Here is a 16,132-nt window from a genome sequence, read left to right as displayed (position 1 = left end):
TCTCAAAGTGGTTACTCTGAGATCTGTAACAGTGTTCATTTGTAGGAAATGATGCAGCAGCCCATAGTGGTTATTAGAGTTATCTCCTCTAAGAGTCTTAATTGCATTTTCACATAAATTGTAAAATGTGTTGCTGCTAAACAAAGCCAGAGTTCTTGGGAAATTGAGTCTTTCAAAGTTTTTTTCCTTTGGGGGATATAATTTTACCTAGAATGTGCTCACTGAATTTCTGTCTCCAGTTCTTAAATGGACGACCTACCATTGAGTGTCGTGTTAACTGCGGTGCTGTGTGCTCATGACTCTGCCTCAGTGTTATTTAGTTTGCTTCTCACAACTGTGTCAGAAGCTAACACTCCTCCTGGAAACCATCAACTGTGCTACAACCCTCAAGTCTACTTCTAGCTCCTTATTAAAAAATGTAACTATCTTCAGAGCAACTCTACCCCTTTTTAAAATGATACATTTCTGATTATATACTTCAGTAGTCTCTTCCTTGCCTGTGCTGGAGCTCTGGGTTGGGTTGGATATTTTTCTTTAATGTCTTTTGTAAATTGAAAATAACAGTATTATTAATGTAATTTCTGGGGTAAAATAAGACTGGTTGGCATTCCTTTCCATTTCAGGAGATTGTTTTACACTTCATTGCAATTGTTGGGAAGGCAATGAACTTACACATTTTAAGAATAAGATGCCATAGAAATTCAGTAAGTCCTAAAATAAACCTGGCATATGAACCCCTCTCAAACTATAGCTTCCCACAACTCCGTCAGTACTGGCTGTCTGCATAGAACATCACATTTAAGCGTTAGGTCTCATGTACACCTGCCAGTCAACTCTGTGCCATGATTTCATTTCCTTTTTAGTATTAGATATATTTTAAATGAGCTAAGCACCTAACCTCTAGCATGTAAGCACCACCTAATATCATGTGAGAAAAGACCATACTTAAAGTTGTTGAAAGAATGCTCAAAAGTATCTGACGGGGATTAAAAACAAACAACAGAATGAATACACAAGGCCACCACCCCCAGGAACCCCTAAGACGCACACATGTAGGACTTTAGTATGAATAGATGTGAAAGACTAGTATGGTGAAAAAGATTTTAAGATATAAATGTCTTAGTTTCGTTATTATTACTGTGAGAAAACAATTGTGACCAAGGAAATTTACAGAATCGAGAATGTATTTGGGTTGCAGTTACAGAGGAACGAGTCTACCACTATCCCTGGTGGGGGACATGACAGCAGGCAGGCACACAGGCATGACACTGGTGCAGCAGCTCAGGGTGCACGTCTCGATCTACAAACAGGAAACGACTCACTCTAGAGTGGTGCAGACTTTAAAACATCAGTCTTATGATAGACAGAACCACACCTAACTCTCCCAAACAGCCTCGAACTGGAGACAAGCATTCAAATATCCAAGCCGTGGATGGTGGGGAAGAATCTCATTCAAACCACCATGATGGAGTAATTCATAGGAAGTGACAAAACCTGCTAAATTTATTTTCAAAAAGGAAGTTCTGGTAACTCCTTGTTGTGAAATAGAAGAGAGTTTTTTTATGTTATTACAGTATACATTGAATGTTTACTAGTTTAAACTAGTATACATTGAATGTTTACTAGTTTAAACTAGTATACATTGAATGTTTACTAGTTTAAACTAGTTTAAAGTGGGCTGTTATACATTCTAAGATTAGCTAAAAACTAGTAAAGCCACAAAACCAGTTCAGGAGCTAAAATGAGTAAGAAAAGGCTGAAAGGTCGAGGAAAAACTGAATACTGAGACACAGCTGTCACTGATGTCACAGCAATGCAGACTGACAATTTCTGGTACTAACATTAAAACATGGCGAAGGGAATAAGGAAAATCACAGAGTACAAAACCAATGAAATGGCCTTTAAAATCTTAATAGACTTGATATGTTCCCAGCCAGCCAGACGAGAGGAACAAAGCTGGTAATGAGAAAGGAGAAGGAGATACCAGAAGAACATAGAAATGGAGAACTTACTATGAAAGTATAAGAGAATGGATAAAGCCCTTGAAAGAAACAAACTAACAAACCTAAAACAAGAAAGTGTGAATAGCTATGTTCAGGTATAATGTGGGTTGAGCAGTTGCCCCACAAACCATGTGACCACCGGTCTCAGTCAGACAGGGATAGTTTACTGAATGCACACCCCAAGATTAGGGATGTAGTTCAGATTTGGAGAGTTGACTCTACGACCCTGAACATTTCCCAGGGCCAGCTTATCAAGGCTAAACCCACAAAAACCACAGTGAGCTCATAGGAAGGGCTGCCCATTGGTCAGCTCTGACTCAAGCTATTTTAGACACAACAGTTCATATTGGCCTTTAATTGGATGGGTACTAAGTGACACTTAATGGTTGTGGAATTTCTGAAGACAAACCTCATAACATACAGAACATAATAGGGTATGCAGTCAGCATGGCCCTCCTCTGAGTCTTCAACATAACACTCAACATTTTAATGGTCATCCAATTTAATAAGGTGAGAGAAAAGGCAAACCCACTGGAAAGCAAAATTTATTCACAAATGATGTGCATGTAAGACCCCAAAAAATTCTACCAGAAAACCCTAGAAAAATTTATATTAAGGTGAATTTAGCTACTTAAAGGGTTCCACAATCATTATACCAAAAGTTCCCTATACAAGCAATAAATCATTGTAGGATGAACTTTTTGAAAGATCATCTACTGCTGGGAACAGCATACCATGACAGGGACTGCCAGCAGTAGGCCAGGATGGAGAAGTCTCAGTAGCTCAAGGCAGCTCTTTGTAAAAACCGGTTGTTTCCATTTCTCCTAAACTTAGCCCTGGACAATGGCTGTATAGATTTCATTTGTGTGTGACTGCTTTTCAGTTGGCCTTGGTGTGCATAATTATTCTATTATATCTGACTTTTTTATTTCTTTCTGGTGAACTCTGAGATACTAGATGTTCCTCGATGTAGTGATTCCTAAACAATTGGAAATGGAGGCATGGGCCACAGCACAGCACAGCCCTAATGGCCCAGCTGCAGGCTGTGTGTTCTCATCTTGGAAACAATGTAATAACTGCACAATGGTAACTCCAGATTAATGCTTGACTTGCAAAGAAAGTTTGAAGAAATTATTAGTGAATTAGAGCCAACATTGGGACCCCAAGAAAGGAAAAAAGTTATTGAAGTTAGGAAATAAGTTTTTCACAACATTTGAGAGTGGTTCCTGGGTAAGAAAGTATAGAATGCATAAAATTATATACTAGTAAAACTAAGTAAAAATACTGGGACTCTGAGGAGAGTCATTGTGTGCAATGTGCAGAAGCAGGAAGCCAATGGAACTGCTGAGTTAAGGGTTAACTTGATTCTTTCTGGCCACTGCCTGGCAGCTTTGCCCATGTCATTTATCATTAGAGCTTCACAGGAAAATGCAAGTAGCTGACCTCGGAGCTCTGAGCTCTGAAGTATAATAAGTCAAAAGTTAAAGTTTAAATAATGATAAGTTTGCAATTATTATTTTGGCCACAGGCCTGGGTATAGGGAAAGACTGGAACTTTGGGGAACAATTGTAATTCTTAATTCTTTATGGGATGTGGTTATTCTTTTGAATTTGATTTGGCAATGATTATACAATGTCTTTTTTTCTACCTGCTTTTGGATTATCAATGAAAGACTGGGGCAAGAGAAAGGCTAGAGAACATGCGAGGTGAATGTGGAGAGAGTGGGGTGTGTGTGTGTGAAAGGTGAGTGAAGAGAGAATGTGAGATATGTATAGCCAGTGTGAGAGTGAAAGAGTGCATGTGGTGTGTATGAGGTGTGTGTGTAGAGTGTGTGTGAGTGAAGCGAACGCACAGGTGTGTAGGAGTGTAGGAGTTCGAGAAAAGAAAAGCACACAGGAGAAAAGCAGAGTGAGAAAGAGAATGCAGAGTGTGTACAGTTGAGGGGGGGAGGGGAGAGGGGAGCAGAAACTTTGAAAAATTGCCTGTCAGTTTGTACCTGAGAAGTAGTCTGTGTTTATTTATTATGCGCCTTCCAGATATCCCTGCTTCCAGTTGAGAACTCTGATCCTGTGTTGAGGCTAGCCCCCCCCCCCCCCCCACACAACTTACAATGCCAAACTACTAAGGACATTAGGGTTTAATTTAAAACATGCAAGCTCACAATGTAAAAGTACAAAAATATTGATATGGGGCATTTAATTGACAAAATATATAGATTGGCTATTTTAAAGATATGAGTTCTTAGCCTGGTGTGGTGGCACAGTCCTTTAATCCCATCCACCATTAGAGAGGCAGAGGCAGGAATCTCACTTAAACAGTTCCAGGATAGCCAGAGGTACACAGAGACTTGTCTTAAACTCTCTCTCCCCTGAAAAGGCTATCAGTTCTCTTAGCTAACTTCTAGTACAACTTCAATTAAAATCCTAACAGGAACTGGCTTGCTAGGAGGACTAAGTGTTGGGCCTCAGGACTGGGGAGACAGCTCAGTGATTAAAGCACGTGCATCACAAACTGAGCACTGAAATTCAGACCCCCAGAAGGCAGAGATGGGATGGCTAAAACACATTGGCTAGCCATATCTGAGCTGCGATATGAGACAATCCCTACTGAAGTGAGTAAGGTAGACCAGGGTATTTCAACATCAGCTTTGAGCCTGCACATACATATGTGTTTTCAAAGCTTGCATGCCATTATAGTAATTCGAGAAAGAATAGTCTGGTGAAAGGGAGAGTAAACATAATAATTCAAAATGAATGTGCGATGAAGTTGCCAGGATAATTTAATGCAGAAGACTTCTTCCAATAAATAGTGTTTGATGTTCATAGGGGGAAAACCTGCCTCTGACCCATGTATTACATCATACTCGAGATTTACATTAGTATTTATGGAAATACTAAAATGTAACCTTATGAACTAACCCTGAGTCTTAGATTTAAATACTATTTTAGTGAATGTGTATGATAGGAAAATATCAAAGGAAATAGATAAATTTGACTTTTTCAAAATTTAAAGTTTGGGCAGGGGATGTAGTTCATCTGGAAGTGCTTGCCTAGCACGCAGTCTTAGATTCTTCTCAGCACCACAGCAAATGCTCTCCAGTCCATAAACAGAATTTTAACAAAGGCCCTGGATCTAAAACTAGAGACCTTTAGTGCCTACTCCTGCGTTGTGCTGACAAGAGCAATGCTTTAGACATGTGCTTACTATTTCACAAATGGAGAATTTGAAAGTGGAATGAAGGATGAGAACAGAGCAAAAGCCCGTATTTATGACTTGTCTCACAAAGTGAAGTCCTATGTTCTGAGGTCTGGTCAAAGGTAACTGATCCAGACACTTACATATAACTGTAAAGGGATACACAGTGTTCCATAAAGGTGAGGTTGCTAGGGAGACAGAGTTTACACGGACCAGAAAGCTTTCAGTTCCTAAAAGGTTTCTTACACTTTCTAGAATATAATATATAATACACAGCTAGAGTTGCGATCCACTTCTCTATATTGAAATATTTGAGAAAGAATTCATTTCCAGTTATTTTCCTTTTTTGGTAGAGGACAACCTTTCTGCCTTTACTTTATAGACAGACATACTTGGATATTTAAGAAGCCAAGACAGAGTCACTGTGCTCAGTAAAACCTCCCAAAGGGGGTCCATCTTTCTCTTTGGTATGATGTAGTCAGTGTGAAGGCTGCATCCTATTTCAGTCTCTGAAAGACATGGGACATATTCTCACCGACGCCAGTGGAATTGGGTCACATAAGTTTAGGGAAGCCACAGAAATAATGGGAAAGAAAAATTTACACTGATATGCCTCTCCTCCAATCTAAAGTGAAAATGAACAAGGTACAGAGTAAATTCCTGAAAAGGAATGCATAGGAATTTGAATGAGTCAGGGAGAACTGGAGAGATGGCTCAGAGGCTAAGAGCACTGACTGCTCTGCCAGAGGTCCGGAGTTCAATTCCCAGCAACCACGTGGTAGCTCACAACAATCTTGGATCTGGTGCCCTCTTCTGGTGTGTAAGCATGCATACACATAGAGAACTGTATATATAATAATAAAGAAATAAATTGAAAAAAAAAAGACTGAGTCACAGAAGTAAGTACATCTATATCTGTATTTATTATTTGTATATAGATATAACTCCCCAACCCACGGTGGAAATCAATCAGCTAGTGGATAAGAGACTTTGGTCTTACCCTTAATGTAGTTTCAGGATTTTGGACACTAAGATTGTGGTAATTACTTAGTAAGAAACACATTTAAAGTGAGGGGGGAAATTATTTATTACCCCAGAGACCACACAAAAGGAATGGAATTTGCTTTATTTAATAAACTGAAGCCTTAAAGCATTGGTAATTTCTATGTACTACATTCACGTATCCCAGTTGGTCTGAAGTAGAAATGTGTTTCTCTAGCTTTCTTTATAAGGTTCAATTATCTTCTTTTTACATTAGGATTATATCTGCAAAGAAAAAAAATCGTTAAAGGACATTTCAGTAGGGATTCCACTAATGGGCTGTCAGGCAGCAGATGTCTCATGGACTCTTCTTGTACTTGTGAAAAGTCAGTATTGTCACCATTCTTACCATTTACTTACACTGTCAACTATCGAGTCAATGAAATTGTAAAACTGGTTGCAAGGAGAAGTGGGGGTGGCAAGATGGCTCAGCAGTTAAAGTTCTTGCTGCTGAGCCCGGAGCCCTGAGGTCAGCCCCATGACCACGTGGCAGGAGAAAGCTGGCTCCTGAGAGTTGTTCTCTGAACTCCACACACTCACTGTGTGCATGCTTCAACACACGTGTGCACAAACGCAGCTATGGATAAATGTGTGCACATGCACACAGTAAGTGTGTTTAAGAAAGATTAATGCACCCTGTACTTTAGGTTGAGAAAGAATGTCACTCTGCCGCAGCCGGCGTCTGCCTGATATGGTAGCTCATTAGTATTCGAGAGATAACCACTGCAAAGTTGTTTGGGTTTCTAGAAATCTCTGAATATATTAAATTATAAATTCTTCACAACTCTCTAAAACCTGACATAAAGCAAACACAACCAGTTTTGGATCTCTCATCCAATCTTTCATTTTTATGCATTTTCAAATTAAAACTAGACAAATGGTCTGGACTCTTAATTGTCTGATTTCAAAATCTGTTCCTTTCATTCTCCTGTAACAAAAACCTCACACAGACTGATGATTGAAATACTTTTGGAATCTTCCTTTGCCTGAAAGATAACATGCAAAATTTAAACACCTTATGATAAAACTGAATCAACCTTAAGTCTTTAGCCAGGAAATTTAATCAATGTGTTCAAATAATTAAAATACACGAGTTAAAAGTCAAACATCCTTTACATTGCATACCTCTTATAAGGTCAGAAGAAACAAATATTTAATTGTCACGAACATAACTGAATGAAAGATTTATTTATTCATTATATATGAGTACACTGTAGCTGTCCTCAGACACACCAGATGAGGGCATCAAATCTCATTACAGATGGTTGTGAGCCACCATGTGGTTGCTGGGAATTGAACTCAGGACCTCTGAAGTGCAGTCAGTGGTCTTAACCACTGAGCCATCTCTCCAGCCCACATAACTGAATTATATCTACATATCTCAAATGGCCGTGGGAGAAAAGTAAAATCTTACCTAAACAGATCATCAGCAAGAGAGTCTTCTTTCGCTTGTTGTTTCTGTACCTGTCAGAGTTAACACAATGACTCATTAACTCAGCAGCAAACGCGTAACTACTGATCACTCCCTCTGCCTAGAAAGACACCCTCCATTTGTTTTTCTACATCCAGTCACTTTCAAGGTCAGTTTCTTCACTATTTACTTGGTGTTTAAGGAAACTTTAGGAAAATTAAGATGGGTTTGCAGCACGAGAGAAAGGGTAAAGAACAAGAGTCCCCATGATAGACGAGGTGGTGAGGGTAAACCTGGGGCACGATGTCACCATGTGGTGTGCCCAGGTGTGTGTGTGCAGCAGCTGGATGAGCGCCGAAACCACTGCGGCAACAAACCAGGCGTTTGACGGTGCACAGACAACACACATGCAGCCCCTCTCTAATGCCTAGGGAGACCAACAGAAGATGGGAAAGGCCAGCAGCTGTCTCATCGTTTAACTCCCCCAAGCATCTGGGAACACGCTGGGGGGCCATGCGGCTCCCTTCTCCTTGGTCTTTCCCTTGCTCTCATTCTGCCTCTGCCTCTCACCCTCCTCAACAAAGAGAAGCTGGATTTAGGTTTTACCTTCCTCATTATTTTATGCACTGCCAGCAAAGAATGTGCATTCATAAAACATTTGTACACGTAAGACAAACAATAAAAAATAGATAAGGTATTGGATTCATTGGCAAACTATATGCAGAAAATAGGAAGAGTTGAGGAAAACAAAAGAGGCTCAGCAGTGAAAAGACCCACGTCTTTAGAACTCCACGCTGGATGTGGACGGTCAGTGTTGAAGACAGAAACAGTAAACTGCGACAACCCAGAGAAACTACCAAAATTATAGTAAGACTGATAAAATCTTATGGGGGTTGCAGAAGGACACGACAGAGAAAACAGGAAAATGACAGAGCTCAGGAAACAGAAGAGGGATTCAGAACCGCTGGACGGCAGCCCCAGTTGGACGGTTTACACACATGCCCTGCGGCCATCTCTCTCAGCGCCACGCTTTCTTCCATTTTCCTTGGCTTCAGTCTTTCTTTTCCGTTTACATCAGGAATTACGATTAATCTACTCAGATCCCACTTGCTTTTAACTAACAAAAATGTGTAATTCTCTTAAAATAAATATGGAAAAATAGAGAGTAATCTAAATGCTCTGTAATGGGATGATTTTCATAAACGGATGAACTAATGTCACACTTGAGTTTGTTTGTAAGATATTTACAGGGAGATGCCTCTGTGGATGAAGGGCTTGCTGTGCAAGTATGACAGCCTGAGTTCAGAGCCCTGGCACCCACGTAAGAGCTGGGTACACACCAGGAACCTTTGCACCAGAGGAAAGACCCAGGCAGGAGATGGCTGAGCAGCCAGCACTCCCGGTTCAGTGAGAGACCCTGTCTCAGAAATAAACAAAACATACAAAACAAGGTAGGGAATAATACAATGCTTGAAATCAACCTCTGGCTGCCACATGTGCACAGCCTCCCATCCCCGCCCCACCCCCGCCCTACACATATTTACACATGCATCTGTATCACCCACACAAAAAGAGTCACAAAAGGCTAAAATGCGAGCCCAAGCGCGAGGGCCTCACTTCCCACTCACCTCCATTTCATGTTTCAACCACTCTTCTAATTCAGTATTCTTTCGAGCATGGTGACCTATTAAATCTGATCCTCCAATAATGTGTGGAAGCTTTCCTGCTCCAGGACACGTAGCCTGCAAAAGAGTAAGCAGTGAGGTAAACACATTCGTAAAGTAAGATAACTAGTTTTTAAAAAAAAAAAAAAAAGAAAATACAATCAGCGTAAGTTGTGCATAACCATCTAAGGTGCAAATCTCTTAGTGAAAATGAGACAGAGATATACACCTGCGCAGATCCATGTGTTTCCACCCTTTTCTGCTGTTACTGTGCAGCCAGATAGGCCGCTAGGATTGCTTTAATTCGTTACCTAGTAATCAAAGCAACCCAAGGAAAGCAAACTATAGTTTAAAACACTGTATCTTATTCTAAGTATTTCAAAATTTAACCTATAATTCCAGCACTTGAAAGGCTGGGGCAAGAAGATTACACAGTTCAAAGCAGTCTGAGTACACATCAAGTTGCAGGCAAGCTCATACTTCATGTAATACTCTATCACAAAAAGCAAAAATGGGGCTGGCTCTGGGGATAAAGGTGCCTGCCACCGAGCCTGTCAACCTGAGTTCAATTCCCATGGCTTATCTAGTGGAAGAAGAGACATAACCCGCATGTTGTCCTGTGACCTCCAGACATATATGCTGTGGTATGTGCATACCCTTACACACAAAATAAGTAAACAAACAAGCAAAAAAACCTCGCATAAATGTTTTAAAATAAAATGAGTAACAGTATCAGAACTACAGCTCAGGAGCAGAGTGTTTGCTTAGCATGGGTGAAGGGCTGAGTAGATGCCAGCACTGGATGATACACTCTTGGAACCTCAATACACAGGACTGGGTGGGGACAGGAGGATTAGAAGTTCCAAGTATAAGTGTGTAAATGTGTCTAAGCATGTGCGCACACATGTGCACATGTTCATGTATTTTTTTTAAAATGAAATTACTCTACTTAGGGTAAAAAAATGTTCCCTCCAAGAGCCATACACTAACGAAAACCCCAGTACCAGATATGAGAAACCTCCTTGTAAGTTGTTGGTCAGAGGAACCCAAGCAATTCCCAAAATAATATGGACCGTCGCCATCGCCATAGCCCTGCTTGCTTCCAGAAGCTGCATAAATTCCCACTGCTGAAGACCCCATGAGCTTAGACTCAAGAGTTAGAAAAACGGAATTGGATTTATCTGGAAGCCTCCTTTCTAAAGACTAGTGTTCACAGTCCCAAGGAGTGCCACTAAATGGACTCAGTAGGTTGTACTTATTCATTTGTGTGTGGAGAACAATGGAAGAAAAAGAGGCTCTGAGTGTGACAAGGAGTGGGAAGAATTGGGAGGACTTGGGGAGTAAAGGGAAGGGTAAGTGATGTAATACAGTGCACACACCAGGTCTGACGGTGACAGAGGGCAGTGATGTAATACAGTGCACACACCAGGTCTGACGGTGACAGAGGGCAGTGATGTAATACAGTGCACACATCAGGTCTGACAGTAACAGAGAGGGCAGTGATGTAATACAGTGCACACACCAGGTCTGACGGTGACAGAGGGCAGTGATGTAATACAGTGCACACACCAGGTCTGACGGTGACAGAGGGCAGTGATGTAATACAGTGCACACACCAGGTCTGACGGTGACAGAGGGCAGTGATGTAATACAGTGCACACATCAGGTCTGACAGTAACAGAGAGGGCAGTGATGTAAAGCAGTGCACACATCAGGTCTGACGGTGACAGAAGGCAGTGATGTAATACAGTGCACACATCAGGTCTGATGGTGACAGAGGAAAGTGATGTAATACAGTGCACACACCAGGTCTGATGGTGACAGAGGGCAGTGATGTAAAGCAGTGCACACATCAGGTCTGACAGTAACAGAGAGGGCAGTGATGTAAAGCAGTGCACACATCAGGTCTGACGGTGACAGAGAGGGCAGTGATGTAAAGCAGTGCACACATCAGGTCTGACAGTGACAGAGAGGGCAGTGATGTAATACAGTGCACACATCAGGTCTGACAGTAACAGAGAGGGCAGTGATGTAAAGCAGTGCACACATCAGGTCTGACAGTGACAGAGAGGGCAGTGATGTAAAGCAGTGCACACATCAGGTCTGACGGTGACAGAAGGCAGTGATGTAAAGCAGTGCACACATCAGGTCTGACAGTAACAGAGAGGGCAGTGATGTAATACAGTGCACACATATCAGATCTGATAGTGACAGAGTACACAGTTCTACCTATATTATCCCTTAACTCTCTTATCTTCATCAAGTCCTGAGGTGAAGAAGGCTGTTTTCAAGTAGTCACGGATCAACATTAGAACCAGGATGATCCTGTCCTAAGAGATAAAGCCTACTTAATCCTTAAATTGGATAAACACCAACCTCAGAACTAAATTATCATTAAGTACATTTATTTCTAAATGTCCCATGTTTATTAATAGTTTGTGTTGTGTTTTAGCAACTCTTTTCATTAACTTTGAAACAGAAGATAAAGAATAGGTTTTCAAACTTGACAATCAAGACTTCATACTCTAGAACCTACACTGTGGAAGGAAAGAGATGATTCCTGTAAGCTGTCTTCTAACCTCCACATAACATACAACAAAAAATAAATTAACTTAAAATGCAAAACAAAAAACCACAATAATCCATTAAATAGTCCTTTTATTTGTATTTAGTACCAGTGGTGTTTCAACAATCCAAACACTGACCTTTGAAGACAGAGTTAATAAAGACACTTACCTTCTTGAATTTCTTGAAATTCTTCAGTTCACCACGACCATTTAGTGGGCACAGATTTCTGGAAGAGTTATTATGGACAACCAGTGACCTAAATTCAGTCAGCAGCAGTTTTCTTGGAAGTTCCTCACTGCTGTCCTGAAGCTCATCAGTATTCTTAAGTGGAGATTAAATGGTTAGATACGATCAGAAGGGAAGGGAAATTTACTTGTCATTTAGAAATCTACAGAAAAACGCCCAAACACCCAAGGGAAAACAGAGTTGTTTCTGGCATCTAAACTTTGTGTTTGGGATCAGCCATATCTCTTTCAAAATCGGAAAATTACTCAGGAGCTCGACAGTTCTGAAAACGTCCAATAGCATGTCCACCTAGAAGACTGTAATTTGCACGGTATTTTATACCTAGAGGGTTGGGCAGTACTTCAGCAAGCTGCCTTCTTATAGATAGTCTCCTGACATGTGTCATCATACTGCTTCTTTCCCATAAGTACTGTGTGCCATGCCATTAAATACTCCATTGAATAGACCCCCAACTACTATATTTATCGTTTTAACACATCTAGAAAGCAATTTGAACACACGTGGTCATTAACTGATATCTGTTCAATGAGGTTCAGTGCTTATGTACTTTACGACTGTCACATTGGAAGTAAGTGCAGCTTTACACTGTTAAAATCTGCTGTCTGCGATTGAAACACATTCTTAAGAAAGGTGATTACCGAATATAGAATTGTGATGCATATTTCCTGCTTTGTATTTTTTCATGCTTGCCTGTAATTTATTAGTGTTTCAGCATTTTACAAACACTCACACCAAGAAAGCATTCTTTCTGACTTCAAATTTAAAGGGTTTTCTATTTTCAGAAGTACTCCTTATGTTTTCATAGTGGGGCTATATGTAGGTACATTTTCCTTTTCCTATTTTATACATTTTTTTCTAGAGTGGAATTTTTATGGCTTATATAACAACAAGAAGAACAACAAAAACCACGTCATATATCTCAGTTTGAAAATGAGATTTCTTTTTGAAAAATTTTTAGAATTCTAAATTTAAAAAGTTGTTTTTATTTGGCGATTTTCAAAGCATCATTTGTCACTTTCGAGAGGGGTCAATTGGGTTTCTCACTGTACCCCGATAATTCCCAGGCATGTGCCAGCCATTGGCTTGTGTATTCTTATCATGGTTCCAAGATGCTGACAGTTACACTTAGGACAGAGTTCTGTGGTGGTACATGTAGGTTTACTGCTTTGTATTTTTAATAAAGACTTTCTATTTTCTGCTCATTTTATATTATAAAAAAGAATGTCAGACAAAAAGCAAATCTGAGTGAGTTTGTTGAGTTCAAAATGGCTCATCAGGCAGCAGAGAGTACATGCAACACACTTGACCCAGGGACACATAAACATACAGTGAACATATAATGCAGTGATGCTTTAAGAGGTTTAGCAAAAGAGGCGGGGGCTTGAAAAGAAGGAGTGTGGTGGCAGCCATTAGAAAGCATGGCCAAGGAGGTTATACAACTACACGAAAAGTTACTGAAGTTACTCAACTACTGTTTAGCATCTGGAGCAAACTGGAAAGGTGAAACGGGGGTGGGTGCCTTGTGAGCTTGTGAGTATAGCAATGATGATGATAGTAATAAGTAAACAATATATCAACTTGAATATCATCCTCTCTTACCCTATACACGCCATTTCAATCAGACTCTGATATGCATCACAATGTACATTGTACATGACAATCAGTGATGATTGTCTCACTGGATGGACTGAGACTCTCCAGGGCACATCATTCACCAAAGCCAAACTTGCACCCGAAACCGTGCCACTGGCCGGATGCTCCTGGCCTGACCCAGTACAGCTTCTCAATTAATTCCTAGTGAAACCATCGCATAAGAGAAGTATGCGCAGCAAACTGATGAGATGCGCCCAAAGCTACAGTGGTTATAAAAGGGTCCCGATTTTCCATGACAACATCTAACTGCACGTCACACACTCAACACTTCCAAAGTTGAAACAAATCAGGCTGGAAGTTTTGCCCCATCCACCATGCTCTTGCCAGCTTCAGGCACCTTGCCACCATTTTACAGGGAAACACTGTAATGCTCACCAGCAGATAATGCTTTCCAAGAGTTCCTTGAGTCTGGTTTTTATGCTCTTTTCTCACTGACAAAAAGGTATTGATTATAGTAGTTCCTATTCTGATTAACAAGGATGTGTCTGAGCTTAGTTATAACTATAATGTGTTAAAATGACAGCCTGGATCTGCAATTCTTTTTACTTCTAATCTAATCCTTACCTGATCTAATTCATCCTGATACTTATACATCAAGACTGACCATCCTAATTCTTTTTTTCTTTTTTGGAGAAAATGCCACAATGAAAATGTGGCTAACCTGAAATTTACTACATAGACCAGGCTTGCCTAGCACTGAGAGATCCACCTGCTTCTGCCTTACTAGGATTAAAGGCATAGGCCACACCCAGCTATTCATTCTTTCAATTGATGAACTGTATAATTTATATGTTAGATAAGTGCAGATAGAAGGAACGAAAATGAAAAGCCCCCATAAAGGCCCATCTGACAATAATGGAATTGTAACCAGAACCTTACTTAAGTAAAACTGGCCTAGTCCTTTTGGAACTTACAGGTACCACATATCCATTACCGAATTTGATTTTGATAAACAACTTTCCTTAAGAAAACCATTTGCTCAAGACTGTGTCCATGCAGTACAGAAGAAGGGGCTAAACCTAAGATTCTCTATACTCTTCAATGTCTCATGGCTCTAGCAGAATCTATTTCCAGAAGAGGCACACCCCCAAATGGGGCAGAATTATAAAAGGAAAATGTAAAGTGACAGAAAAGTATATGATGACTTACGTCAAATGTAAGAATAAAATAAGAATTTCCTTACAGATACTTCACGTTTTGTTGACCATGCTTCTATCTGAAGCTCATCTTTCTTTTCTGTTTCATCTTCTTGCTAAAAAGTAAAAAACACTGTTCATAGGAGTTATAAATAAACAATCTCTTTAAAAACCTCAAAGACAATTCTGCTAGGACCCTGGAAGTAAAAGGAAATTATATCCAACAAAATGTAAATACAACATAAGGTCATAAAATCATAGCCAGAAAATTACATTAATAGTTAATCTATATCGTAAAAAAACTATGAAGACACTATATCTGGCTGGGATGGTAGAATATCAACGAAGTGCTGGTCAACCTTTCTTTATAAACATTTACAAATATAAATCCTCAAAATGGTTTAAGAAGAGCAAATGAAGAATAAGCGTAACACTGAGCAAGGTTGGTTAACCACACCATTCCTGTAAGTGACGCCATAGCGTATCATGCTGCTCATGTAACTAGGAAAACCGACTGCAGGGCTCATCGATCTTCTCAACACCGTTTCTTCCACATACAAGAGAATCAGCTATTACCTCAAAATTAGAAGGTGGAGTCTTCGTTCTGTTTTTGTTTTTTGTTTTGGGAACATGCGATCTCGTCCCATAAAATAAAATAAACCGTTACTTACAAGTGCGCTGTTGCTTTCTGGCACTGGGCCACCGTTCAGGTGCTGATTCCTCTCTGCATCCATCCTGGGCTTCTTTCTGATGCTGACATCTGCCTCCTGCTTTTCAACCTTCACTTGAACTGCCAGCTCTGGCTTTGTGCTCCTGAGTAACTCTTCCAACACTTCCTCTTCTGTAGACAAATCCACTTCTTTTCTTTTTCTTGCTCTAAGATCTTCTGTGGAAAATGACTTACTGTCAGGACTCTTCCCATTGGGTTTTATGTCTATTCCACCCACAGATGAGGCATTGGATGCCCTGCCCAGAGTCTCACTCTGAGACTCATGGTCTTTGCTTTTCCACAGTGAGGGTCCTGCAGGTTGCGTTTGTTCTAAAAGAGAACAAGACAGTTCCACTCTTGACGATTTGCATGAGGACTGTTCTGGATTTTCTTCATCCCTTTCCCTTAGGTTTAAAAAGGAAAATAAAGTTGGAATGAGGGATTTTGTTTAATCTGTCATTATTTAATACTCAGTCCATGTAATGTACAACTTTCTCCTGACTTTA

At 40.3% G+C, this 16,132-nt stretch overlaps 1 protein-coding gene across 3 annotated transcripts in view; it reads right to left on the bottom strand.

Moving 5' to 3' along the window:
- Positions 1-6,098: 6,098 nt before the first annotated feature.
- Nbn (nibrin) overlaps positions 6,099-16,132 on the bottom strand; it is a 34,816-nt gene continuing 24,782 nt past the window's right edge. For 2 of the 3 annotated variants that reach the window (XM_087551447.1, XM_087551446.1), the window contains exons 11-16: positions 15,589-16,030; positions 14,965-15,033; positions 12,051-12,203; positions 9,279-9,392; positions 7,654-7,703; positions 6,099-6,464 (exon numbers count right to left, since the gene is read on the bottom strand). In XM_087551447.1, coding sequence (XP_087407573.1) covers positions 6,437-6,464; positions 7,654-7,703; positions 9,279-9,392; positions 12,051-12,203; positions 14,965-15,033; positions 15,589-16,030 — 856 coding nt within the window. In that variant the 3' untranslated portion in view covers positions 6,099-6,436. 3 annotated transcript variants of the gene reach the window in all.

This window comes from Rattus norvegicus, chromosome 5 (assembly GCF_021556685.1).
Source record: "Rattus norvegicus strain SHRSP/BbbUtx chromosome 5, alternate assembly SHRSP_T2T, whole genome shotgun sequence".
In the NCBI taxonomy this organism is placed as follows: domain Eukaryota; kingdom Metazoa; phylum Chordata; class Mammalia; order Rodentia; family Muridae; genus Rattus; species Rattus norvegicus.
The sequence above is the reverse complement of the archived record's forward strand: the minus strand, read 5'-3'. Positions and strand labels throughout refer to the sequence as shown.